Source organism: Anguilla anguilla, chromosome 17, assembly GCF_013347855.1.
Source record: "Anguilla anguilla isolate fAngAng1 chromosome 17, fAngAng1.pri, whole genome shotgun sequence".
NCBI classification, from domain to species: domain Eukaryota; kingdom Metazoa; phylum Chordata; class Actinopteri; order Anguilliformes; family Anguillidae; genus Anguilla; species Anguilla anguilla.
In genome coordinates, this window is record NC_049217.1 from 3,132,276 (window position 1) to 3,159,120 (window position 26,845).

At 43.7% G+C, this 26,845-nt stretch overlaps 2 protein-coding genes, 1 long non-coding RNA gene and 4 other non-coding genes across 7 annotated transcripts; 3 read left to right on the forward strand and 4 right to left on the reverse strand.

Annotated features, from left to right (window-relative positions):
• Nucleotides 1-535: 535 nt before the first annotated feature.
• On the forward strand, nt 536-7,879 carry LOC118217011 (ADP-ribosylation factor-like protein 5B). The gene is made up of 6 exons (XM_035398732.1): nt 536-989; nt 3,550-3,610; nt 4,481-4,628; nt 5,215-5,298; nt 5,642-5,793; nt 7,095-7,879. The coding sequence occupies exons 1-6, from the start codon at nt 944-946 to the stop codon at nt 7,141-7,143; spliced, it is 540 nt and encodes a 179-aa protein (XP_035254623.1). The 5' UTR covers nt 536-943; the 3' UTR covers nt 7,144-7,879.
• Nucleotides 7,880-9,134: 1,255 nt separating this feature from the next.
• trnac-gca lies at nt 9,135-9,206 on the reverse strand. The gene has a single exon. It is a non-coding gene; the product is annotated as a tRNA-Cys (tRNA).
• Nucleotides 9,207-10,166: 960 nt separating this feature from the next.
• Nucleotides 10,167-26,642, forward strand: LOC118217010. Its single transcript, XM_035398730.1, has 14 exons — nt 10,167-10,292; nt 10,521-10,623; nt 13,278-13,396; nt 21,337-22,407; nt 22,528-23,123; nt 23,227-23,316; nt 23,605-23,736; nt 23,852-23,975; nt 24,137-24,282; nt 24,631-24,730; nt 24,877-24,956; nt 25,061-25,269; nt 26,122-26,257; nt 26,414-26,642. Exons 1-14 carry the CDS (start codon nt 10,257-10,259, stop codon nt 26,433-26,435), a joined length of 2,964 nt encoding a protein of 987 aa, XP_035254621.1. The 5' UTR covers nt 10,167-10,256; the 3' UTR covers nt 26,436-26,642.
• On the reverse strand, nt 12,539-12,610 carry trnac-gca. The gene has a single exon. It is a non-coding gene; the product is annotated as a tRNA-Cys (tRNA).
• On the forward strand, nt 13,406-14,540 carry LOC118217012. The gene is made up of 3 exons (XR_004763117.1): nt 13,406-13,539; nt 13,768-13,870; nt 14,319-14,540. It is a non-coding gene; the product is annotated as an uncharacterized LOC118217012 (long non-coding RNA).
• On the reverse strand, nt 15,794-15,865 carry trnac-gca. The gene has a single exon. It is a non-coding gene; the product is annotated as a tRNA-Cys (tRNA).
• trnac-gca lies at nt 17,876-17,947 on the reverse strand. The gene has a single exon. It is a non-coding gene; the product is annotated as a tRNA-Cys (tRNA).
• Nucleotides 26,643-26,845: the final 203 nt, after the last annotated feature.

The window sequence follows — 26,845 nt, forward strand, 5'->3', positions numbered from 1 at the left end:
CTGGTGGAATATCTCAGTCCAAATGCTGAAATAAAATTGGACCTTACATTATTTGTATTGTTATTGTGTTTAGTGTAATATACAGTGGATTTTTACCGTGCATTTCTCTTCATGAAACAAACGGACCTCTCCTCTTAAGAATGAGGAAGGTACAATGGCAGTAGCTATAAAGGATTTAGGTATGAATAAGGTCAGGTTGCACATAGCACAAATTTCAGACAAGTCAGGTGTTTGACAAGTTGAAAAACAATGTGCTTCCCTTAGTAAAAAAATTCCTCAGTGCTTTATTTGTTTCGCTTTTTAAAAGTCCCAACAACATTCAGCAGGAATCTACGTGCTGATGAAAAGAAAAATCCCCGACGGACTGAGAAACGAAAATACAAAATAAAAAAATAAAACATTCCCTTCCTTCTCCATATTTGGCTTGATAAAGAGCTGAGCTTGAACTTTAAAGAAAAATGATCCGCCTATTCTGTGATCGACCAATGACATTATTTTGTGCACTTTCCAATATTCGTCACTTCTACGTCATCGGCAGAAACGAGAAAAATGGTGTTGCAAGTCGGAGAGGAATTCCAGTGAGGGACGTTCTTACATGACGTCGGGAGATCCCTGGCTAACGTTTGTAGTATCGATACATTATTGGCTACATTGGAGTATTACGGGATTATCGATCTAGTTAGTCATCAAACGTACATCTTCCTGTGTAGCTATATGAAAGCATTCATATCATGTCTAAGATTCAGCATTTTATTGGAATGAGGATCTGTAGTACCCATTATTAGCTAAATCAGTTTTTGTTTACACCGGTAGCTAGATAGCTAACGTACTGTACGCGCGAGCTGAACTCCGCTGTTCGTGGAAGAGTAGCTACCAAGAACACTTCTGGATTACAAAAGTAAGAACGAATTTAGCACAGCAATCGCGTTGAGTTTAGCTGGACATGGGGCTTCTCTTCGCCAAGTTAATGACTGTCTTTGGAGACAAAGGTAAGCTATGCATGTCATTCATTTTCAGCTGTCTAGTTACCTAACGTATTTTTTTCTTTTAAAAACGGAATTCATCCAGTTTTTATACACGTTATCTCATGTTGGAGTCTGTTTTGCACGAGACCTGAAACCTTTTATGTGCGCCCGAGAGAGAGTTAGGTCCTGAAAACAGGAGCTTAATTCTTAGTTAGCAGTAGTAACCTACTAGTTTCAGTATCGTCGTTATGAGAACAGTATCGTTATGGCCGGATACTATTTTAACGAGCTAAATAAATGAAAAGCTCGTGTCAACGTGGCTTTTGTATTTTATAGCTATCTGGCTGAGCACTTAGACGCACTTAAAGGTATAGCTTGGCTATCTATACATTGGCCTACATATTATCTTGTTTTTATAAAGCAGACACTCTTATAATGATCAATTGTAAGTTTTTATAACTTTTAATGCAACGGAACATACTTAAAGGTTAAATCTATCCACTATAGCAATTACTGTATTCTTTGTTGATTTAGCTCTGTACTCAACCTTTTTCATTTGTTATCAAACAATTCACATGTAGTTAAAGTGCACATTTTCATCTTTTAGCTAAGGCTACTTGTATACACTTTGGTTTCACCATGTAGAAATTACAGCACTTTTTGTACATAGTCCCCCATCTCAGGGCACCATAATATTTGGGAGATGTTAATGTTTTGTAAATGAAAGAATTCATGTTCAGAACTTCACATAGCCTATCCTTTGCATGCGATGACTGCTTGTGACCCATGGATATCACCAGGTGTTGAGTATCGATGGTGATGCTCAGGCCAGTACTGCAGCCATCTTCAGCTCCAGCTTGTTTCAGTGGCTAGTTGCCTTGTTTTTTGTTCAGCATATGAAACACATGATCAGTTGGATTCAGATCAGGTGAATGACTTGGCCAGTCAAGAATTTTCTAGATTTTCATCTTGGAAAAACTTTTTTTTCTTTAGCAGTATGTTTGCGTTCATTGTCTTCCTGTTGGATGAAGCACCGTCCAATGAGTTTGGAGGCATTTGGTTGAAATTAAGCAGATGAAATGCTTCCGGGCACGTCTGCTGCTGTTATCAGCAGTTACATCGTCAATGAAGACAAGTAAGCCAGTACCTGTGGCAGCCATACATGCACAAACCATAACACCCCCACCACCATGTTTTACAGATGATGGGGGTGCTTTGGATCTTGGGCAGTTCCTTTTTGCCTCCATGCTTTGCTCTTGCCATCACTCTGATACAAGTGAATCTTTTGTCTCATCTGTCCACAAGACCTTTTTCCAGAACTCTGTTGGCTCTTTTCAGTACTTCTTGGCAAACTGTAACCGGGTCATCCTGTTTTTGCGTTAATTAGTGGTTTGCATCTTGCTACGTAGCCTCTGTAGTACTGTTTGTGAAGTCTTCTGCGGACGTCACTGACACACCCACACCTGCCTCCTGAAGTGTTTCTGATCTGTTGGACAGGTGTTCAGGGGCTTTTCTTCATTATGCTGAGAATTCATCGGTCATCAACTGTAGAGGTCTTCTTTAGCCTACCAGGCCCTTTCTGATTACTAAGCTCACCAGTGCTCTCTTTAATGATGTTCCAAACAGTTGATTTTGGTAACCTTTAGATTTGGCCTTTGTCTCTTTTTTTTAAAACTCATAAATGGCTTCTTTGACATTCATCAGCACAACTATGGTCCTCCCTGTCAATAACAGAATCCAAAGGCATCCAAAAGCCTAGAATCAAGACTTAATACTGAAAGCTCTCTTACGTATGCAGTATGGAAGCAATTGTGGACACACCCTGACTAAAGTCAGAAACCTGTGAAGCCATGTGTCCCAAACATTATGGAGCTCACAGTGTATATATATATATATATATATATATATATATACACATATACGTACAAATACAGTGTATATACATGTATGGTAGCCAGCTCCCCTATATCCTATGAAAAACTGAAAATGACATGCGCTTGCAGTCCTGTTATGACCTGGCATGCGGACTCCTGTGCATCGTAAGGAGAGGAATGTGCGTGGGTGAGCTGTTTTGTTTGGAGGAGCTGCGCGTCTGGACAGCTGATGCTCAGAATGTTCTGTACTTATGTCAGAGAGACGCACGTGCGTTCGTCTCCACCGGGCGTGCGGCAGTTCTGAGAAGCGGCTGCCGAGGGTGAGAAGCGCCCACAGAGAGCTAGAGCCAGCTGTGATGTTAGCCGCTACGGTTATCTTTGTGCACCTTGAACGACGTTTACGCTATGTTACGCCCGCTGAACTGATACCCTGCCCCTGGTTGCAAGGGTCATAGTTCAAAAATGAACCCTGTAGCAGCCCCGCTTGCCTCATCAAAATCGGAGAGGACCGTCTCGAGCCAGGAAGGCCTCTGGAGATTGTTTCCATGGTGATGGTGACAAGGGGGCGGGGCTGGGGCCGGTGATAGGAGCATTCAAACTGAGATCTGGTGCGGTTCAGCATCTGTCTCTTTCACGCGCCCGTTTCTGTTTGAGCTCACACGTACTGTCTCTCTCTCTCTCCCTCTCTCTCTCTCTCTCTCTCTTCGTAGAACACAAAGTCATTCTCGTGGGGCTTGACAATGCAGGGAAAACCACAATCCTCTACCAATTGTAAGTATTGCAGATGAGGGTGGAAAAAATAAACGAATTGCTTACATTTAGTAGCAGCATGTACACTCCTCCCTTCGACGGAATGTTTTAAAGCATCAGACTGCAAAAAAAGAAAATAAATTAAATGGCTGTGCTCGATATGGGCGGATTCTTGGCCGATACCAGACCTGGGTTAAATACATATTTGTTTTGGATTCAAATGCTTTTCTGTGCTCTTTTGATCTTGCCTGGTGGAATTGAGCCTGCCAATATGACCAGAAGGCGGAGTTTGCACTTTTTGAGAGTATTTTGTTGGTTCCAATACACCAGGCAAGATCAGTAAAACATAGAAAAGTATTTGAATTCAAAACAAATAAGTATTTGACCCAGGTCTGGCCGATGCCTAGAGAAAATATCAGTCTGTTCATTTTGACCAGTGCTGATGCCTCCCTGTTTTACATTATAGCACAAATGTAAACTACAATCATGTTTTCACATTCATGAAATAATTTTGCTTGTGAATTTGACTGGTAAAATAATAACTATTGTTTGGCTACTTTTTGAGCATGATAATTTCACTTAATTTAGGCCATATCAAATGCGCTGCCTCTCTGAAGCACGTATGTGGCATCATCATATGGACCGCTATCTTAGCAACAGGCAGATGGCCTCAAGCAAGTTCAGTTCAAACTACTGTTGGTCCTGATATTATTGTGTACCCCTGGAAAGAATGAAGCAGTGATTAGGCTATACGGTTCCTGTGGGTAAGGTGGCCTTGCCTGTGTGGAGATTCCCAGTCTGTGTGTGGGTGTTCCCTGAGAGTCACATGGCTCATGAGCTTCATGTCACTCACCCACTCTCCTCCCCCCCACCCCCCCCCCCCCTTCCCAGCCTGACCAAGGAGGCGGTCCACACCTCCCCCACCATCGGCAGCAATGTGGAGGAGATCGCCGTGCGGAAGACCCGCTTCCTGGTGTGGGACATCGGGGGACAGGAAAGCCTGAGGGCCAGCTGGAACTCCTATTACTGCAACACTGAGGTACTCTCCCGTCACCTAGCAACCCTCAGCGGGATGAACTATCAGTAATTGTCACTAATCACAGTAGTCATGCAGTTTCCACAATCTGACAGTAACAGAGAAAAACTCAATGAACAGAAGCGCGATTGACGCATTTTCTCAGGATGACATGTCAAGCGATTAAATGTCGGATCGCGTCGAGGACGCCAGGCTCGACGGATTAGCGTTTAATGTGTCGCACCTTAAGGGTTAATCTGGAAGGAAACCCTTAAATTACTTCTCTTTTTGGCTTGTCGAGAGCGGCGTATGAATCAAAACGGCACGGAGAAGCTTGACAATCCTGTGTCCTGCATATTTTTTGCTCAGAAAGCCAGCCTTGAAATAAATGCCGTTTATTTATGGTGCACATCTGTTTGTGTATGTTTTCCGTTGTTCTCAGTTCTTTCCTGCTAAGCTTTAGTTTACAGCAGCAGACGTTGATGGATAGATGCATTATAAAATGAAACGGTGCTGAAAAGCTTTGTGAATATGCACAGTAAAAAGATGTGATTGGACGAGCGTGTCGCAGTACTGACGTCGTCCTTTTTCTCCCCGCCCCTCCCCTCAGATCGTGATTCTCGTTGTGGACAGCACCGACCGAGAGCGACTCACGCTCACCAAGGACGAGCTGCATCGCATGCTGGCGCACGAGGTATCCACCAGAGGGCGGCGTAGGACATGAGGGCTTGGGTTACATAAGCGTTCCCTACGGGCTTGTAAACACGTCGGCTGACAACTCGCCATCTTATCTTGACCAGAAGAGCGCACCTTACCACGGCAGTTGTTGTTTTTACTATTCAAAAAAAAGAAAAAACCCCAAAAATCCCCACAGGCTTATCTCGAAAAGGTTTATTTTGAGGTCAGCCTGTGCCTGCGGGACAGTTATCAGCAGCCTGAGGAACGGGTCGCGGCAGAACGTGAGACGTGTTGACGGGGGGGGGGGGGGGGCGGTGTGTGTTAAGTGGTGTGTTGAGCCGCGGTACTCGCCGTCGCAGGACCTGCGGAACGCGGCGGTGCTGGTGCTGGCCAACAAGCAGGACATGAAGGACTCCATGACGGCGGCGGAGATCTCCCAGTGCCTGACGCTCAGCTCCATCACCGGCCACTCCTGGCACGTCCAGGCCTGCTGCGCCCTGACGGGGGAGGGGTGAGTGCGTTACCGCGGCCAACAGCGGGACGAGGCGCGATGCCATTGGGTGTCTGGGATGAAAAGAAACCTGTTGAGGCGGGGCGGGGAGGGGAGGGGAGGGGAGGGGAGGGGGGGGGTTATTTTGTATTGGCCAGGTGCCAAGCCACACCCACTGAGCGATTCTGGAATAATTTATTATTATCGCATGTTGGCCTGTGAGTTAAGCAAATGCAAATTTGGTTAGGGTTTTGTGTAACTCTGTGCATCATTCATTGATGATGTCATAAATATCGATGTCCGCTGGGCTTGAAATCCCTGGAATCCCACAGAATTCTTTCATCTCTGACGCATGGGTGTGTGATGTCAGTGTGCGTGGGTGTGTGATGTCATGGTGCGTGGGTGTGTGATGTCAGTGTGTGTGGGTGTGCGACGTCATGGTGCGCAGGTGTGTGATGTCATCGTGCACAGGTGTGTGATGTCAGTGTGCGTGGGTGTGTGATGTCATGGTGCGCAGGTGTGTGATGTCATCGTGTGTGGGTGTGTGATGTCAGTGTGCGTGGGTGTGTGATGTCATGGTGCGCAGGTGTGTGATGTCATCGTGCATGGGTGTGTGATGTCAGTGTGCGTGGGTGTGTGATGTCATGGTGTGCGGGTGTGTTTGCGAGGCGTGCTGGTGTGCGTTGACAGCGTGGGTGTGAGGCGATCTGTGCCGGAGCCTGATCGCGCATCGCTTGCGTGTGCTTGGCTGTGCGATGTTTGAGTCAGACGGAATGTTCCAGCGCAGAAGGTCTACGTCCTCAGGTCTGGTTCAGATCAAAAAGCCATCAACCGACAAAACGGTTGTAGAACGTTTACAATTATAGAAATTCAGAGATTCAACACATTTAATCTTAAGTCCAAGAGACAGCTTCTCTCATCCAACTCATTACTCATTATTATGGAAACAGCCGTTTAATTTATGAGCTGTGATTTCGATGTAGACTGTTTAGTCTTTATTCAGCTTTGTTGAAAACATGTCTGGTCTGCTCTCGCAAATATTTTTGGTCTTATATTTAGACTTAAAATCTTATTTTTGTTACTTCTTTTCTAAATGAGGCAAAAATATTGCCAACGCAGTGAAACGGTTTGACTCATTTGCCAAGGGAGTAAGAAAATTTCTCTTTGTGAAGAACATAGTAACTTAAACCAACCTAATATTTACTACTTGAGAGGGGGAAAAAAAGATTTTAAGCCTCATTAGACTTTTTTTGCGGTGTAGAGGCACAGCTGGTGTGGAGACAGTTTGCCGGAGCTCATCTGTGTGTTTGTCTCTCCCCTAGGCTCCCAGCCAGTCTGGACTGGATGAGGTCACGGGTCCTGGCCAGCTAGGGTCGCGCTCGGCCCCGCCCCCTCGCACGGCGCTCACCGGTACGCCCTCCCTGACCTCGGCGGCGTGGCCTCTCCACGCACCACAGCTCCGCCGCACCTCCGCCCCGCAGGGGCCCCGCCCCCCCACGACCTCGCACTGACCTGCGGTTGCCACGGGATACGCACGGATCTCCTTGCCTTTGATGTGGACTGAGCTCGCCTCAGGGGAGGGGCCTCCTTTGCTCTGTGTGCGTGTGTGTGTGTCTGCTTCTGTGTTCTGTAGGACCACATATACACCAGCACACTAACTCTTGTTGCAGCCCTGGACAGCCTGTACATACACACACACACACACACACACACACAGGCAGACATGTGGCCATTCTTGCCCCTGGCTGCACTGGAGGGGATGGGCCACAATCGAATCTTGAGCCGCTATTGGCTGACAGCCGACCAGCAGCACAGGGGATTGGTCAGTTCCTCCTGCCGAGCCTCTCTTTGGGATATTGACTGAATCTCACGTGTTACATGCAGACAAGAAGAATCACAATGGACCTATGGACCAGATGGGTGCCTGCCATGTTTTTTTTTTCTCAGAGCTTCTGTACGTGTACATTTACATGGAGTATTTATTTGAAAGGACAAACAAATGGAAAATCTTCCATTTCTTACTGTAATTGTGTTTGCATGCTGTAAAAAATCTAATGTACAGGTATTGTATTTTTGTACAAAATAAATGTCATTACTGATAAATTGCCGTGAGGGTAAGATGTTTCATCTTGCAAAAATAACATAAAGTCTTCATTTTTAAGTGTTTGCTTATGACATTGCCTGAAACGGGTGGACCGGGAGGCCATATCTGTTTCTCTGTTTCATGGTAACTTCTGCTCTTGGCTTCATTTATTTAATTAACAAAATTATTTTAATGATCTGACAGTTTAGCTAATAGCTACATGTACTGATAAGCTCACAATAACAGTGAAAGTCTGAGCCTGTGTCTCAATGTGAAATGTATTGCTGAACGTGTACTCTACAAGTTAACTGCCATATTCAGCAAGCTGAGTCAGGGTAACTTTCTGACACAAAAACCTGCAGGCACACCAGTCTTCCCGGAATGGGGTTTACCCACCCATTGTCTAAACATCGTAATTTCCCATGCAAACAGGAAGTGAAAAGTGGACTATGTGTGAGAGAGCCCCTGAATTACATAGCACGATTATGCTGCTGCAGTTCACTCAGACTACTGAATATGTAGCTTTACCAAAACAAATATAAACACATAGAAGAGTGAAGTGAGTAGGAGAATATCAAAGCACAACTTTGTATGAGAGCTAAGCATCAATTGGACCATAAACATCGTCAGATAGTCTGTGGTCCTTTGGAGCAGCGATAGTTACTGGCACTGTGTCAGTATACCCCCTTCACGTGGACAAAGAGGAAGTATGGGATATGAGAAGTCAGTACTGGAAAATCAACTTTAATTATTCATATTCACTCTGTGCATGAGTATAAACTTTAAACTGCATAAATGTAAGTCCTGGTGTTATGCTGAAATTATATCAGGGGTTTTTATACTGAGTTCTGGGCCCCACCTGTGTCTGCTGATGTGTTCAACAAGGAGAGCATCTGCGGCTAACTATGCTCCCTGGCAGCAGGTACTGTTGAATGAGTTGAAGGGTCTGTTTTGTCTGGAAATAAGGTTCATTTAAGATGGTGTGGGAAACCATCATGACTGTTGACTGATACAACAAATCTTTGGGAAAAATAAAGTCCCCATCTTCGTAAAAAACTTAACTGAAGAACTGATAGGCTGCAACATCACTACCACACACAGGAGGGCACATAACTCTACAAGTTCTGGATCATTTGAAACATGATATCATCCAATTGGCTATTATCCTTTGTAGGAATGATAGCTCCGACCACTATAAAGGGAAGCCCCATGGTTATCAACTTGCACAGCAGCTGGTGTTCTCCAATGTGTGAAAGCATTTATTGAAAACAATGTTTGCAGGGGGCACCCAGATTTGAACTGAGGACCTCTTGATCTGCAGTCAAATGCTCTACCACTGAGCTATACCCCCTTGCCTTGATCAACATTAACTTTGTGAGTGTGACTTGATTGTAAAGTTAATCTAAATTTATAGAGGGTGGGAGGCGATTTTCACCTAGATTGTATGTTTCCACGCATTAAAAAAAGTTAATGTTTGTGCGAGATTGTGTAAACAGTGTCCTCTTGTGGCGAAATTTTATACGGTCTATGGGCGAAATTGACCCTTTTTCAAGCCCTCCCAAGTTCAGTTCTCGTTCGTGTGGCAAATCCCGTAAGCTTCTGCGTAGGAAAGCAAGTTTTCATAGAAACCAATAGGACCCGTCAGTTATTGATGTATTCACTTGTGCTTTGTCAGATTGAACACAGACTACCGCTATCAAGCGACGCCCATGTACGATACCGTGTACTGCATTTAATTCATTTCTCAATAATCTTGGGGGGGAAAACAGCTTTATTTTTCCTGACTAAGTACATTTGCCGCCAATTACGGAGCCCATAGCTACAGTTCGACCAATAATGTACTTGTAGGTCAACCGAGTTCACACTACATGCATGCGCATAACTAACGAAATGCTTCCAGGTAATGCACTTTGTGCGCCCACCTCCTTGGGTCATAACGGTGTATACTGGTCTACTTCTCTCCTGATGTCACGTTAAGTAGGCTAGCTAGGCTAGCCGTAATGTATCGTGCTCTGCAGTCGAGGTTGACAGGTGCCTCTTTCATTCTTCTGTCATTGAGTTAAAATGTATGGGTATGTAACAGGGGAAGTTTTATTAGTGTTAACGTTAGCTAACGATGGTTATTGTCAGCATCCTTCCCGCCGAGTTACTGTCTATGATGAATTTTGGTTGCAGGGAACTTTTCTCATCCGAGATATCAACAGCGGCGACTCCAGGATGCAGCCCCCAATCATTCTACATTTTGGAAAACAGAAATCAATACCAAAAATGGACTTTCATGGCCATCTTTAACTGTGAGTATAAATTGATTGCAAAGTTGATGTAAATGTAAATACCTTCAATATGATATCTAGCAATGTTTTTTGAAAGAAATGAACAAAAATTCAAAGTTCTGGATTAAATGAACCGGTGTTGTGATATCATCTGTGCAGTGTTGGTAAGGCTGATTGTTTTCTGTTTTTAACAATTTTCACTGAAAAATATCCAGATTTTTAAAAAGAGGCTGATTTTCACCTGCATTTTATGTTTCTGCATGTCAAAAAAGTTGTTCCTGTTTCTGTGAGATTATGTGAACAGACTCTTGTGGCAAAACTGACCCTTTGCCAAGCATGTCCCAAGTCCCGCTCTTCTTAATTGCTGTTGCTAATTTTGCCCTAAACGCCAGAAATTGGAATCGCTAGAAGAAAATCAAGAGTCTTGGGGCCCACCTACGTCTGCTGATGTGTTCAACAAGGAGAACAATCTGCAGAACATCTCCTCTGGGACAGGTACGGTTGAATTGGTTGAAGAGTCTATTTGATTGCTAATTATGTTGATTTAATTAAGGTGGAGGGGAAAACCGTGAGATCAGCACGGATCTCCTTGCCTTTGATGTGGACTGAGCTTGCCTCAGGGGAGGGGCCTCCTTTGCTCTGTGTGCGTGTGTGTGTGTGTGTGTGTCTGCTTCTGTGTTCTGTAGGACCACATATACACCAGCACACTAACTCTTGTTGCAGCCCTGGACAGCCTGTACACACACACACACACACACACACACACAGGCAGACATGTGGCCATTCTTGCCCCTGGCTGCACTGGAGGGGATGGGCCACAATCGAATCTTGAGCCACTATTGGCTGACAGCCGACCAGCAGCACAGGGGATTGGTCAGTTCCTCCTGCCGAGCCTCTCTTTGGGATATTGACTGAATCTCACGTGTTACATGCAGACAAGAAGAATCACAATGGACCTATGGACCAGATGGGTGCCTGCCATGTTTTTTTTTCTCAGAGCTTCTGTACGTGTACATTTACATGGAGTATTTATTTGAAAGGACAAACAAATGGAAAATCTTCCACTTCTTACTGTAATTGTGTTTGCATGCTGTAAAAAATCTAATGTACAGGTATCGTATTTTTGTACAAAATAAATGTCATTACTGATAAATTGCCGTGAGGGTAAGATGTTTCATCTTGCAAAAATAACATAAAGTGTTCATTTTTAAGTGTTTGCTTATGACATTGCCTGAAACGGGTGGACCGGGAGGCCATATCTGTTTCTCTGTTTCATGGTAACTTCTGCTCTTGGCTTCATTTATTTAATTAACAAAATTATTTTAATGATCTGACAGTTTAGCTAATAGCTACATGTACTGATAAGCTCACAATGACAGTGGAAGTCTGAGCCTGTGTCTCAATGTGAAATGTATTGATGAACGTGTACTCTACAAGTTAACTGCCATATTCAGCAAGCTGAGTCAGGGTAACTTTCTGACACAAAAACCTGCAGGCACACCAGCCTTCCCGGAATGGGGTTTACCCACCCATTGTCTAAACATCGTAATTTCCCATGCAAACAGGAAGTGAAAAGTGGACTATGTGTGAGAGAGCCCCTGAATTACATAGCACGATGATGCTGCTGCAGTTCACTCAGACTACTGAATATGTAGCTTTACCAAAACAAATATAAACACATAGAAGAGTGAAGTGAGTAGGAGAATATCAAAGCACAACTTTGTATGAGAGCTAAGCATCAATTGGACCACAAGCATCGTCAGATAGTCTGTGGTCCTTTGGAGCAGCGATAGTTACTGGCACTGTGTCAGTATACCCCCTTCACGTGGACAAAGAGGAAGTATGGGATATGAGAAGTCAGTCCTGGAAAATCAACTTTAATTATTGATATTCACTCTGTGGCTGAGTATAAACTTTAAACTGCATAAATGTAAGTCCTGGTGTTATGCTGAAATTATATCAGGGGTTTTTATACTGAGCGCTGGGCCCCACCTGTGTCTGCTGATGTGTTCAACAAGGAGATCTTCTGTGGCTAACTATGTTCCCTGGCAGCAGGTACTGTTGAATGAGTTGAAGGGTCTGTTTTGTTTGGAAATAAGGTTCATTTAAGATGGTGTGGAAAACCATCATGACTGTTGACTGAAACAACAAATCTTTGGGAAAAATAAAGTCCCCATCTTCATAAAACTTAACTGAAGACCTGATTGGCTGCAACATCACTACCACACACAGGAGGGCACATAACTCTACAAGTTCTGGATCATTTGAAACATGATATCATCCAATTGGCTATTATCCTTTGTAGGAATGATAGCTCCGACCACTATAAAGGGAAGGCCCATGGTTATCAACTTGCACAGCAGCTGGTGTTCTCCAATGTGTGAAAGCATTGATTGAAAACAATGTTTGCAGGGGGCACCCAGATTTGAACTGAGGACCTCTTGATCTGCAGTCAAATGCTCTACCACTGAGCTATACCCCCTTGCCTTATTCTCCCACAAACTTTTGGGAATCAGAAATCAATACCGGAAAGGCACTGACGATCAACATTAACTTTGTGAGTGTGACTTGATTGTAAAGTTAATCTAAATGTATAGCGGGTGGGAGGCGATTTTCACCTAGATTGTATGTTTCCACGCGTCAAAAAAGTTAATGTTTGTGCGAGATTATGTAAACAGTGTCCTCTTGTGGCGAAATTTTATATGGTCTATGGGCGAAATTGACCCTTTTCAAGCCCTCCCAAGTTCAGTTCCTATATTTGCCGCCAATTACGGAGGCTGCAGTTCGACCAACAATGTACTTGTAGGTCAACCGTTTTAGACCAGCGTTAGATCAGTTCACACTACATTCGCCTAACTAACGAAATGCTTCCAGGTAATGCACTTTGTGCGCCCACCTCCTTGGGTCATAACGGTGTATACTGGTCTACTTCTCTCCCGATGTCACGTTAAGTAGGCTAGCTAGGCTAGCCGTAATGTATCGTGCTCTGCAGTCGAGGTTGACAGGTGCCTCTTTCATTCTTCTGTCATTGAGTTAAAATGTATGGGTATGTAACAGGGGAAGTTTTATTAGTGTTAACGTTAGCTAACGATGGTTATTGTCAGCATCCTTCCCGCCGAGTTACTGTCTATGATGAATTTTGGTTGCAGGGAACTTTTCTCATCCGAGATATCAACAGCGGCGACTCCAGGATGCAGCCCCCAATCATTCTACATTTTGGAAAACAGAAATCAATACCAAAAATGGACTTTCATGGCCATCTTTAACTGTGAGTATAAATTGATTGCAAAGTTGATGTAAATGTAAATACCTTCAATATGATATCTAGCAATGTTTTTTGAAAGAAATGAACAAAAATTCAAAGTTCTGGATTAAATGAACCGGTGTTGTGATATCATCTGTGCAGTGTTGGTAAGGCTGATTGTTTTCTGTTTTTAACAATTTTCACTGAAAAATATCCAGATTTTTAAAAAGAGGCTGATTTTCACCTGCATTTTATGTTTCTGCATGTCAAAAAAGTTGTTCCTGTTTCTGTGAGATTATGTGAACAGACTCTTGTGGCAAAACTGACCCTTTGCCAAGCATGTCCCAAGTCCCGCTCTTCTTAATTGCTGTTGCTAATTTTGCCCTAAACGCCAGAAATTGGAATCGCTAGAAGAAAATCAAGAGTCTTGGGGCCCACCTACGTCTGCTGATGTGTTCAACAAGGAGAACAATCTGCAGAACATCTCCTCTGGGACAGGTACGGTTGAATTGGTTGAAGAGTCTATTTGATTGCTAATTATGTTGATTTAATTAAGGTGGAGGGGAAAACCGTGAGATCAGCACGGATCTCCTTGCCTTTGATGTGGACTGAGCTTGCCTCAGGGGAGGGGCCTCCTTTGCTCTGTGTGCGTGTGTGTGTGTGTGTGTGTGTGTGTGTGTGTCTGCTTCTGTGTTCTGTAAGACCACATATACACCAGCACACTAACTCTTGTTGCAGCCCTGGACAGCCTGTACACACACACACACACACACACACAGGCAGACATGTGGCCATTCTTGCCCCTGGCTGCACTGGAGGGGATGGGCCACAATCGAATCTTGAGCCGCTATTGGCTGACAGCCGACCAGCAGCACAGGGGATTGGCCAGTTCCTCCTGCCGAGCCTCTCTTTGGGATATTGACTGAATCGCACGTGTTACATGCAGACAAGAAGAATCACAATGGACCTATGGACCAGATGGGTGCCTGCCATGTTTTTTTTTCTCAGAGCTTCTGTACGTGTACATTTACATGGAGTATTTATTTGAAAGGACAAACAAATGGAAAATCTTCCATTTCTTACTGTAATTGTGTTTGCATGCTGTAAAAAATCTAATGTACAGGTATTGTATTTTTGTACAAAATAAATGTCATTACTGATAAATTGCCGTGAGGGTAAGATGTTTCATCTTGCAAAAATAACATAAAGTCTTCATTTTTAAGTGTTTGCTTATGACATTGCCTGAAACGGGTGGACCGGGAGGCTATATCTGTTTCTCTGTTTCATGGTAACTTCTGCTCTTGGCTTCATTTATTTAATTAACAAAATTATTTTAATGATCTGACAGTTTAGCTAATAGCTACATGTACTGATAAGCTCACAATGACAGTGGAAGTCTGAGCCTGTGTCTCAATGTGAAATGTATTGATGAACGTGTACTCTACAAGTTAACTGCCATATTCAGCTAGCTGAGTCAGGGTAACTTTCTGACACAAAAACCTGCAGTCACACCAGCCTTCCCGGAATGGGGTTTACCCACCCATTGTCTAAACATCGTAATTTCCCATGCAAACAGGAAGTGAAAAGTGGACTATGTGTGAGAGAGCCCCTGAATTACATAGCACGATGATGCTGCTGCAGTTCACTCAGACTACTCAATATGTAGCTTTACCAAAACAAATATAAACACATAGAAGAGTGAAGTGAGTTGGAGAATATCAAAGCACAACTTTGTATGAGAGCTAAGCATCAATTGGACCATAAACATCATCAGATAGTCTGTGGTCCTTTGGAGCAGCGATAGTTACTGGCACTGTGTCAGTATACCCCCTTCACGTGGACAAAGAGGAAGTATGGGATATGAGAAGTCAGTACTGGAAAATCAACTTTAATTATTGATATTCACTCTGTGCATGAGTATAAACGTTAAACTGCATAAATGTAAGTCCTGGTGTTATGCTGAAATTATATCAGGGGTTTTTATACTGAGTTCTGGGCCCCACCTGTGTCTGCTGATGTGTTCAACAAGGAGAGCATCTGCGGCTAACTATGCTCCCTGGCAGCCGGTACTGTTGAATGAGTTGAAGGGTCTGTTTTGTCTGGAAATAAGGTTAATTTAAGATGGTGTGGAAAACCATCATGACTGTTGACTGATACAACAAATCTTTGGGAAAAATAAAGTCCCCATCTTCATAAAACTTAACTGAAGACCTGATAGGCTGCAACATCACTACCACACACAGGAGGGCACATAACTCTACAAGTTCTGGATCATTTGAAACATGATATCATCCGATTGGCTATTATCCTTTGTAGGAATGATAGCTCCGACCACTATAAAGGGAAGGCCCATGGTTATCAACTTGCACAGCAGCTGGTGTTCTCCAATGTGTGAAAGCATTTATTGAAAACAATGTTTGAAGGGGGCACCCAGATTTGAACTGAGGACCTCTTGATCTGCAGTCAAATGCTCTACCACTGAGCTATACCCCCTTGCCTTGAGCAACATTAACTTTGTGAGTGTGACTTGATTGTAAAGTTAATCTAAATTTATAGAGGGTGGGAGGCGATTTTCACCTAGATTGTATGTTTCCACGCATTAAAAAAAGTTAATGTTTGTGCGAGATTGTGTAAACAGTGTCCTCTTGTGGCGAAATTTTATACGGTCTATGGGCGAAATTGACCCTTTTTCAAGCCCTCCCAAGTTCCGTTCTCGTTCGTGTGGCAAATTCCGTAAGCTTCTGCGTAGGAAAGCAAGTTTTCATAGAAACCAATAGGACCCGTCAGTTATTGATATATTCACTTGTGCTTTGTCAGATTGAACACAGACTACCGCTATCAAGCGACGCCCATGTACGATACCGTGTACTGCATTTAATTCATTTCTCAATAATCTTGGGGGGAAAAACAGCTTTATTTTTCCTGACTAAGTAGCCTAATGGAGGCTACATTTGCCGCCAATTACGGAGCCCATAGCTACAGTTCGACCAATAATGTACTTGTAGGTCAACCGAGTTCACACTACATGCATGCGCATAACTAACGAAATGCTTCCAGGTAATGCTCTTTGTGCGCCCACCTCCTTGGGTCATAACGGCGTAGACTGGTCTACTTCTCTCCCGATGTCACGTTAAGTAGGCTAGCTAGGCTAGCCGTGATGTATCGTGCTCTGCAGTCAAGGTTGCCAGGTGCCTCTTTCATTCTCCTGTCATTGAGTTCAAATGTGTATGCAACAGGGGAAGTTTTATTAACATTAACGTTAGCAAACGATGGTTATTGTCAGCATCCTTCCCGCCGAGTTACTGTCAATGATGAATTTTGGTTGCACGAAACTTTTATTATCCAAGATATCAGCGACTCCAGGATGCAGCCCCCAATCATTCTACATTTTGGAAATCAGAAATCAATACCAAAAATGGACTTTCATGGTCATCTTTAACTGTGAGTATACATTGATTGCAAAGTTGATGTGAATGTAAATACCTTCAATATGATATCTAGCAATGTTTTTGAAAGAAATGAACAAAAATCCAATTTTTCCAGATCCGTTACCTCAAACAACTGATTGTTAACTGAAACAATTTCCACTTGTGGAAAATATGTCGTTCAATACCAAGTAAAATGGTCATGAATTTCTTACGAAGTTGAAGGAATTTGATGGTAGCATAAATGTTTTCAACAACCTTATCTGAAGAATTGATGGGTTACAATTCACACAAAATATATATTTTTTCAACACAAGAAATTGCGCTGACATAATGGAGAATGGAGTAGCAGAACATAGAGGCACATCTTTGTTGAAAAGTTCTGGATTAAATGAACCGGTGTTGTGATATCATCTGTGCAGTGTTGGTAAACTGATTGTTTTCTGTTTTTAACAATTTTCACCGAAAAATATCCAGATTTTAAAGAAGAGGTCGATTTTCACCTGTATTTTATGTTTCTGCATGTCAAAAAAGTTGTTCTTCTTTCTGTGAGATTATGTAAACATCCTCTTGTGGCAAAACTGACCCTTTGTCAAGCATGTCCCAAGTCCCGCTCTTCTTAATTGCTGTTGCTAATTTTGCCCTGAACGCCAGAAATTGAAATCGCTAGAAGAAAATCAAGAGTCTTGGGGCCCACCTACGTCTGCTGATGTGTTCAACAAGGAGAACAATCTGCAGAACATCTCCTCTGGGACAGGTACGGTTGAATTGGTTGAAGAGTCTATTTGATTGCTAATTATGTTGATTTAATTAAGGTGGAGGGGAAAACCGTGAGATCAGTTTTTTTACTGTGGAAACCCGAAGATTGTTTTGAAAAGACAGGAATAAACATAACATAAAAATTGGCATCATGCCCAGTGCAGTAATTTGTGAAGAAAATTAAAGAACCAAACAGCCCATGAGGTTATCATGTTGGCTGTGTTCCTTTGGCACAGCAACTAGACCTACGATGTTGGATAAACCCCTTGAATGTGTGACTGCATCAGGATCTCTCCAATGCTTGAAGACATTGTGACTAAGGGGGCACTTGGATTTGAACCAGTGACCTCTTGATCTGCAGTCAAATGCTCTACCACTGAGCTATACCCCCTTCTCTCTCAAACAAACTGGCACACACAGGAGGGCCGTAGAAATACATGTCAGACCCCTGAACTACATAACATGATGATCGCTGTTACTGGAGTTAAAAAATGTCACTTAATGAAAAACAATTTCCATCACACGCAATGGAATAACTTGTGACGCAGAACATATAAATGTAACTTCTATATGAGGGTTCTGGATATTTTCATGCAGTCTGTGGACCTCTGGAGCTGTGACAGCTACTGCACAACATTAGGTATCACCAGTGACTGTCAAGGTATATCAGGACAGCATCTGGTTTTCTCCAATGTTTTGTTAAACGGTTTGTTATATAACAACACTTTACTGATCTACAGTCAATCACTGAGCCATATGCCTAACGACTGCTGTCTGTGGAAATACAGGAAATTGGAAATCAATACTGTAATTCAACTTCATAATCATAAACAACAGCTTTGAAAGCGAGGTTCACAACTGATCATCAAGTTGATTTAATGTCAATCCCCTTTGCATTATACCTAGCAGTGTTCTGGAAGGAAATGAACAAGCTTCCAATGTTTTAAAATCAGTTAACTCAGTGTACTAGTTATTATCTGAAACTGTTGAATGAAACAAAAACATTTGTGGAAAATGTCAAAACCAGTGAAAATGTCAACATGCTAAACCTGCAAAAACGTTTGAGGAAACAGATGGAAGAGCATCTGTCTTCAGCAGCCTTGTTAATATCTGCACCCCCTTTCCACAGCCTTCATGTTAATACTGGAAACTGGAAATCAGTAACAGATCAAATATTTGCAATGTGAGGATACATCGATTGTACACTTGTTAAAATCATAAATTGATAAATGGACTTTGATAATCAGTTTACTGTGGTAACAGGTAATGTTTAATTAATTAAATAATTAGTTGATGGGTCTATTTTGTTTACAAAGCATGCTGATTTAATTAAGATGGTTGTGGCAATGAGGAGATCAAGTTTCACTGCTGTAGGCCTACTATGAAAATGGACTGGCAAGCAGTAACTCCGTCACTAAGATAACCGACTGTAATATGTAAATTAAAGTCCTAACACCTGGGTTTTCAACACAGGGTCCATGGACCCCTGAGGGTCCTAGAAGGTACTGTTGGGGATCCCTGGCCAGATTTGAAATGCAGTGACTATATATAATCCCAGATGTGTGGAAAATATTTAAAAATATAAAACCTTTTTATACATCTATATCCCTTTAAACTTATGATGGGGGGTTCCCTGGATTCCTTTAAACCTGAGTGGGGTTCCATGGACTATAAAATGCTGAAGTCTTAGCATTTGGAATTTTAAAGTTAAATTAAATCGATGAACCAGTCAGCTGATCGATTTTTTTTGTGTGTGTTTTGACAACGGCGACATTTCTGCTTTTTACAAGCTAATATTGTTATTGAACGTTTCTAGGGAACACAATGCGAGAATAGTCTACGTCATAGTAAATAACGTGTTCTTTTAAGGTTTCGTACTGTGATGTCACAACGATATCACAAACCTGCATGGTATATTCACACACATAATGCTGTTTATTCAGTTCTGATCACAACACAACTTGTTAAAGAGCTGCGATAATTTACGAAAATGAAGTATTCGTTGTTATGCTGTTGTCCGGTAAGTGTATAATGTATTATTTTTAAATATCCGTGTTAATCATCTTTATTTCCAATAGTATACTGGCTTATCAGGTGTCCTGAACCCTTCTTTTACATAGAATCTGGGCCTGCCACCTTTGAGCAGATATTGCCGTTTACATTACAATTAATTTGAATTAGAGAAAAAATAAATATATATATTTTAAATGGCAACACCAGAGATTGTGGACCGGAGGTAGCTGTAACCAGCTAGCTGGCGTAAATGACCGCTTGTTATATTTCCCAGTAAGCGCTGAGTTTTTATTTAAAATCATCCAGGCAAAACCACAACATGCCTCAAAAGTCACGGACTTGACATCACTGGTTTTGACTAGTCACGCTTCATAACTCAATAAATACTTTTTAAAACTTGTAAATACAACATCTTGTCATTCATAATGTTTTGAAACAATTACAGGACTGTTCTAAGGTAGTTGAATTAATGAACGTGAGCTATAGTCCTTTCATCAATTTGAACCACGCAACAATTTTTATTTGTTGGGGGGGGGGGGGGGGGGGGTATGAAAATGTTTCACTCCTAATATGTTGCTACAATATAGTTGGTTATAGGGCCTAAGGAACTGGGATATGTTGATATAAATTGATATTTTGCAAAAAATAAAATGGTGGCTATATATGTCATTACATTATTTAAGAAAATTAAATAATGAATCCAGAAGTCATTTCAGATTTATCTCCCTAGCTTGTCTTGCTTTTTTAAATGGTTTGGTCACATGGTAATGACAGTTTCTTTCTCCTCCCTCTGAAACTAGGTTAGAATACAAGTTTACACTATATGCTGGATTAGCTGTCCCTAACTAATTTTTAAATTCCACTGGTTTTAGGTAAATGTGGTCTCATGGGGGCATGCTTGTTATCCCAGCTAGCTAGGGCATGCTAGCCAATTATTGAATTATATTAAAGACAGCGACTGAACTATAAAAGCAATCATTTCACAAAGATAAGGAACAAAATGTGTGAATGTATGAGTTAAGTACAGAACGTCTATTAACGTTATAGGTTACAGTAACCAGAACTGTAATTGAATATGGCCATTAATTGTGAAATTGGACCTTGAAAAGGGTCCAAGGGATGTATTGTTAATTAAAAATCAAAAGAATAGCTTTGCTGTTCAACTGTTTTAGGGTGTTTGATTTTGTAGCGCATTGATTTTAGAACTTTTCAAAAGCCAAGGTGTCCCGTTATTGAAAATGAATACACACGGCTTGGACCAATCGCAATCGAGCATTCAGCAAAGGAGCTGAATATTATTTTTTATTGCCCATGGTGTTCCCCTCATGTGTCAGTGGTTCCTCTCATAAATTGCTTTATATAAAATTGAATTGAGGTAAACATGGTGTCAGAAAGTAATATAAACAATTAAAATGCATTTATCAGAAAGTATTATTCACAAATGTCAGCCAGTGACCTTACAGCTCCTTTTGTAAACACCTTTGTCATCTTCTTGTAACTGAAAGACTTTGCAACCTGTGTGTTTTCTTGGAGTCTTGTTTTATCATTGAATTACTTAGGATATGATTTAACATAATAAAGAGTCACCTACAAATACTAATCACCTGGTTATGCATTTTTAGATATGATTCTACAGATATGCTAGTCAACTGAAGCTTGAGCTGCCAGTTTAACAACATTCAGTTGGCAATAGCAGTGCACCATGTTGTGGTGAGTTTCAGGGAAAGATAATAGGTCTGACAATTTTTCAAACACATATGTGCTCAGGTATTGGATGATGAGGAGAAAAAGACCCAAAAGAAAATATCACGGAAGAAGGGGAAGAAAGGACGAAAGGCCCAGTCAGGATCCCAGGAGCCAGTCCATTCCATCGACTGCCCAGAGGAGCCAGTCCATTTCATCGACTGCCCGAAGGAGCCAGTCCATTCCATCGACTGCCTGAAGGAGCCAGTCCATTTCATCGACTGCCTGAAGGAGCCAGTCCATTTCATCGACTGCCCACAGGAGCCAGTCCATTTCACCGACTGCCTGAAGGAGCCAGTCCACTCCATCGACTGCCCACAGGAGCCAGTCCATTTCATCGACTGCCTGAAGGAGCCAGTCCATTCCATCGACTGCCCACAGGAGCCAGTCCATTTCATCTACTGCCTGAAGGAGCCAGTCCATTCCATCGACTGCCCACAGGAGCCAGTCCATTTCATCGACTGCCTGAAGGAGCCAGTCCATTCCATCGACTGCGCACAGGAGCCAGTCCATTTCATCGACTGCACACAGGAGCCAGTCGTTACTCTCGACTGTGCAGAGGAGTCAGTCAATTCCATCGGCTGCCCAGAGGAGCCAGTCGTCACTCTCGACTGTGCAGAGGAGCCAGTCAATTCCATCGACTGTGTGGAGGAGCCAGTCAATTCCATCGACTGCCCAGAGGAGCCAGTCGTTACTCTCGACTGTGCAGAGGAGCTAGTTCATTTCATCGGCTGCCCAGAGGAGCCAGTCGTCACTCTCGACTGCGCAGAGGAGCCAGTCAATTCCATCGACTGTGTGGAGGAGCCAGTCAATTCCATCGACTGCCCAGAGGAGCCAGTCGTCACTCTCAACTGCGCAGAGGAGCCAGTCATCACTCTCGACTGCGCAAAGGAGCCAGTCAATTCCATCGACTGCCCAGAGGAGCCAGTCGTCACTCTCAACTGCGCAGAGGAGCCAGTCATCACTCTCGACTGCGCAAAGGAGCCAGTCAATTCCATCGGCTGCCCAGAGGAGCCAGTCGTCACTCTCGACTGTGCAGAGGAGCCAGTCAATTCCATCGACTGTGTGGAGGAGCCAGTCAATTCCATCGACTGCCCAGAGGAGCCAGTCGTTACTCTCGACCGTGCAGAGGAGCTAGTTCATTTCATCGGCTGCCCAGAGGAGCCAGTCGTCACTCTCGACTGCGCAGAGGAGCCAGTCAATTCCATCGACTGCGCACAGGAGCCAGTCAATTCCATCGACTGCGCAGGGAAGCCAGTCCTTTGCATTGATGGCACAGAAGAGCCAGTCCATTCTATCGACTGCTCAAAGGATTCAGTTGTTTCCATCAACTGTGCAGATGAACCAGCTCTGGCCTTGAGTGCTGCAGAGGCAGCTCATTCCATTGACTGCGTAGTGCCACCGTCCCTGACTGTTCATCCTACCAAACAGGAAGAAAAAGCAAAGACCAAGAAAAAGAAATGGTCTTTGAAGAAAAGAAAGAAAGGGATGAAGGCAAAGCCAGTGTCCCTGTCTGCCAACTGTTTAGAAGAGCCAGGCCTGACCCTCACCTGTGCAGAGCAGGCATTACACCTTATCACTGACTGTCCAGAGGAGGCTTCGGCCCTGAACATAAACTGCTTTGGAGAGAAGCCTGTGGCTGTGGCCGCTGGCTGTATAGAGAAGCCTACCCTGTCCATTGGCTGTGTGGAGAAGCCTGTCCTGTCCATTGCCTGTTTAGAGAAGCCTGCTGTGTCCATTTGCTGCAGAGGGAAGCCTGTGGTGTCCATTGACTCTGGAGACTATACACTTCACAACACAGAAAAGCAAAGGTAGTGTCTTCACTTCATTTTGCACTCATGTTTGATACTTGGACACTCAGTTGATAAGAACAAATTGAGCATGTTTATGCATTTCCTCATTTCTTTTCCATAGGCTGAAGTTCCAAAGCTTGAAGAAATTCCAGGCAGAAAACATCAGCCAGGCTGACACCCAGAAGAGCAGAATTGATCACACTGTCCTCGGGTAAGGAAGAGTTCTTGCAAACTTAACATTAATAAGGTTCTTCCTTGAGATACAGTTCTTAAGACACATTTCCTAAAGTTGCTGCTGCATTTTTGTGCCTTTCAATTCTGTATCGTTTCATTGTGAATTTTTTGATCTCCCCCTCCTTGTCTCTGAGACCCATAATTTCAGCATCTGCTTGGAAAACATGTATTGAAAACATGAAATAAGCCTGTGTTTGTTGGAATGAATGATCTATTTTTACCTGATTTATGTACAAAGTAACGATGTCTTCGTGCCCCTTCATAGGTTCCCTAACATTGGAAACACCTGCTATATGAACGCGACTCTCCAGAGTCTCTTCAGTCTCCTAACTTTCACCCAGGACATCAAGAGAGAGGAGAGCTGCTGGAGACCAAATCTGACCACGCATTTACTGAAGTATGTAGAAATCTATCGTTACTGAAGGGCTCCACTGTGTATGCTCACTTCTGTACCAGTAATTGCCCAAATATCATGTCTCTCTGCTTGTCTGTTGCCTCTGTTGCCCCTGCAGGTCTCTAGCAGATCTGCACTCAGCGCGAGCCAGCCGCAGCAGTGAGCTGAAGATCTGCCTGCTGAAGAACCTGAAACGGTCCATCGCGTCGAACTTCAGCGACTTTTGGGGAGATGAGCAGCAGGTGAGAGAGAGAGGGCTCCTCCTCCTTAAGGATGCGGTGTGTTATGTAGAGTAAGGTTGGTCTCGTAAACCCAAATCTCCATGGGCAAGGGCCTGTGAACAGTGTTTATGAAGTCACTGTTGATGCCAGACACCTGCTCCTTCCCTCATGGCATTCTGCAGGATGCCCATGAGTTCTTCAGCATTCTGCTGTCCCAGCTGAAAGAGGAGGGGGTTTCCCTGAGGACAAGGATGGGGCTGCATTCCTTCACGTGCGCCGTCGAGGCTAATTTTGAATTCGAACTACTGTCCACCAGAAAGTGCCTCAGGTGAGCTGATTCGCTTGCAGTCCCGTTAAACTCTGCCCATCTCCATTTTCTTTTGTCTTAGTTTCAATTAGCAGATTTGCGCCAATCATAAGTGAGGGGCGGGCCTAAAGAAAGTTGTGTAAACCTAAAGAAAGTGGCTTTTGAGTTAGGCCTGGTGGGTCAGTTCCATGTCAATGTTGTCAGCTCAGGAAATGATAGAATCCTCCAATTAAACAATAACAGGGTTTCTTTAATTTCACAAGTTCAGTTTCATTCAGTTTACTAAATGTAATTGACTACATCCCCAGCGCTGCCTGTGAATTTCTGTGTCATGTTAATTTCTGTGTCTCTGTGGTTCCCTCTCCAAAGTTGTGGGACAAAGGTGTGTAACACGGAGTCCTACAACTGTCTGTCTGTGGACTTAGTCCCAGGGGGTTCTGTACAGGACTGTTTGGCACTCTACTTCAAGGTAGGTGTCCACCTGGAGCGCCATCACTGAAAATGATTGAACATAAAAAGGCTTAATCTGTCTGTGCACTCTGTGTTAAGTGTGTTACTGTGCTTTGTGGTCTTTGAGCTTTGTGTTGACTGTGTTACTGTGCTCTGTTGCCTCAGGGCTATGAGGTAGAGTGTCGGTGCCAGTGGTGCTGTGGGGAGTTGGCGTCTGTGGAGCAGACGCTACAGTCGGTGCCTCGGTAAGTGCAGCCTCCTCCCCTCTCTTTCAGTCTTTCAGTCTTACAGCGAATCAGGCCTGGCTAAATTTGTACCTGCTGGGCTAATAAAGGATTCCCCTGTGCAGAGTGCTGGTTGTGCAGCTGAAGCGGTTCAGCTTTAACTCCAGAGGGCACCTGGTGAAGCTGCACGATCGGCTCCACATCTCACCCCAGCTCAGCCTGCAGGCCCACAGCAGGGCCAATGTTCGCCTCCCAGGGATGCCCAAGACCCACCAGACCCACGGAGACTGCCTGGATACCTCCCCCTCACCAGGGGGTGCTGTCTGCTTTACAGGTAGTTTGTGTGTGAAAGCCATTCCTTCCCATTTTACCATCCGTAAAGTGGAAAACAAGTTAGGGCCGGAGTGTCTGACTGCTGCTGAAGCACTGTCTGCTGGGTTTTAGTGTGTTTCAGCACTGAAGTCCTTAATTAAAGTCATTGTTTTGCTACAAAGACCACACCTTTATTCTAAGGCCTGTATTGGCTGCTGGTTGAGGTCAAACCACAGAAACCTGCAGACACTGTGACTCTGCAGAACTCTAACACTGTAACTCAGTGTTAAGCAACCCAGAGCTGAGTATCTGGTGAGTGTGTAGAATCTGTGGTAGCAATGACGAGGCAGGAGGCCTGACGGTGTTTCTGTTTTGTCTGGTTTCCACTGAAGCTGACAAGAAGAGTTCTGTGGAGGGCAGTCCACCCAACAGAGTAGATCAGGACAGCTATGCTGTGGTGAGAAGAAAGAGACAAGAGTGGAAAAGGGGGGGTGGGGAGAGTATTGTACAAAATAATTTAAAAGCAGGCAACATCAAGGCCGTAAGTCTCGGGTCGCTAGGCAGGTTTTTACTGCTGAACCAGGTCTTTAAGACTAGCTTTCCCTCCTGTGCTTGAATTATATAATACTGATGGACAATACTGGTGGTCTGGGATGGGCTGAGCATGGGATGGGGTGGGGGTTGCGGGTGTACCTCTACTGACTGCAGTTCTGTACCTTCTGCCTCCTAGAATGAGTACAAGATCACGAGCGTGCTCTCTCATATTGGATCAAATATGCAACATGGTAGGATACTCTGAAGGCACAAACCCCACATGCACATGTGCCTGGGTGCTATATCCTCAGTCTGATCATCCATTCATTTAATCCTGCAGGCCATTACATCTGCGAAAGCACGGACGGCAACACAAACTGGCTGTCGTTTGATGATGAGAGAGTGAAGCAGATGGACCAGAGATCCGTGCTGCGGCAGAGAGCAAACTCTGCCTATCTACTGTTTTACGAGTACAGGTAAGAGCTCATCCATAATGATAGCCCTGATGTTCTGTGAGTGTGATACAGGTACAAGTACTGCTGTGTGAACATAGGTGGTGGCGATAGCTTCACCTGCAGTTCTGTGTTGGGGGAGGTTAGCAGGCCTTGTGACCGGGCTGATGTCTGTTGTAGGGGTGCTGGTGGAGAGAGGTGAACCCCAGACCAGGGCCAGCCTCTAGTGAGACCACTCAGACCACTCTGCCTCTAAAAGAGAGGACAGCCATTTCCGGGTATGTTGTCCGTTGCTTATGCTGTTGTTTGAAATGTATGTTATGAGCATTGTGGGAAAACGACATATAGAGATAAGGTTACAAAGGAGTACGTGCCAGGCTTTGTTGAATTCTGGGTGCCGACGAACTATGTCCATCAAAGCCAGGTTCAACCCGTGGCACCGATGTAAGCAAGTGTGAGTGTCGAGGTGTGTACATAGGGATATTTACAGTTACCCAGTTGTGCCAGTGGAAATTTAATACAGGGTCAAAATGTGTAGAGTAAAGGCTGTGACTAGCTCCTGCCTGTCGCACCCCCTCTTATTAGGCACGGATTAGCTGGGGTTCGCTCTTG

Bases quoted from the DNA above. Each gene is read 5' to 3' on its own strand.
- LOC118217011 (XM_035398732.1), top strand. From the start codon at position 944: ATGGGGCTTCTCTTCGCCAAGTTAATGACTGTCTTTGGAGACAAAG. The intron at 990-3,549 runs GTAAGCTATGCA...CTCTCTTCGTAG, and splicing joins GACTGTCTTTGGAGACAAAG to AACACAAAGTCATTCTCGTG. The intron at 3,611-4,480 runs GTAAGTATTGCA...CCCCCTTCCCAG, and splicing joins ACCACAATCCTCTACCAATT to CCTGACCAAGGAGGCGGTCC.
- LOC118217010 (XM_035398730.1), top strand. From the start codon at position 10,257: ATGAACCGGTGTTGTGATATCATCTGTGCAGTGTTG. The intron at 13,397-21,336 runs GTGAGTATAAAT...ATATGTGCTCAG, and splicing joins TTTCATGGCCATCTTTAACT to GTATTGGATGATGAGGAGAA. The intron at 25,270-26,121 runs GTAGTTTGTGTG...TTAATCCTGCAG, and splicing joins GGGTGCTGTCTGCTTTACAG to GCCATTACATCTGCGAAAGC.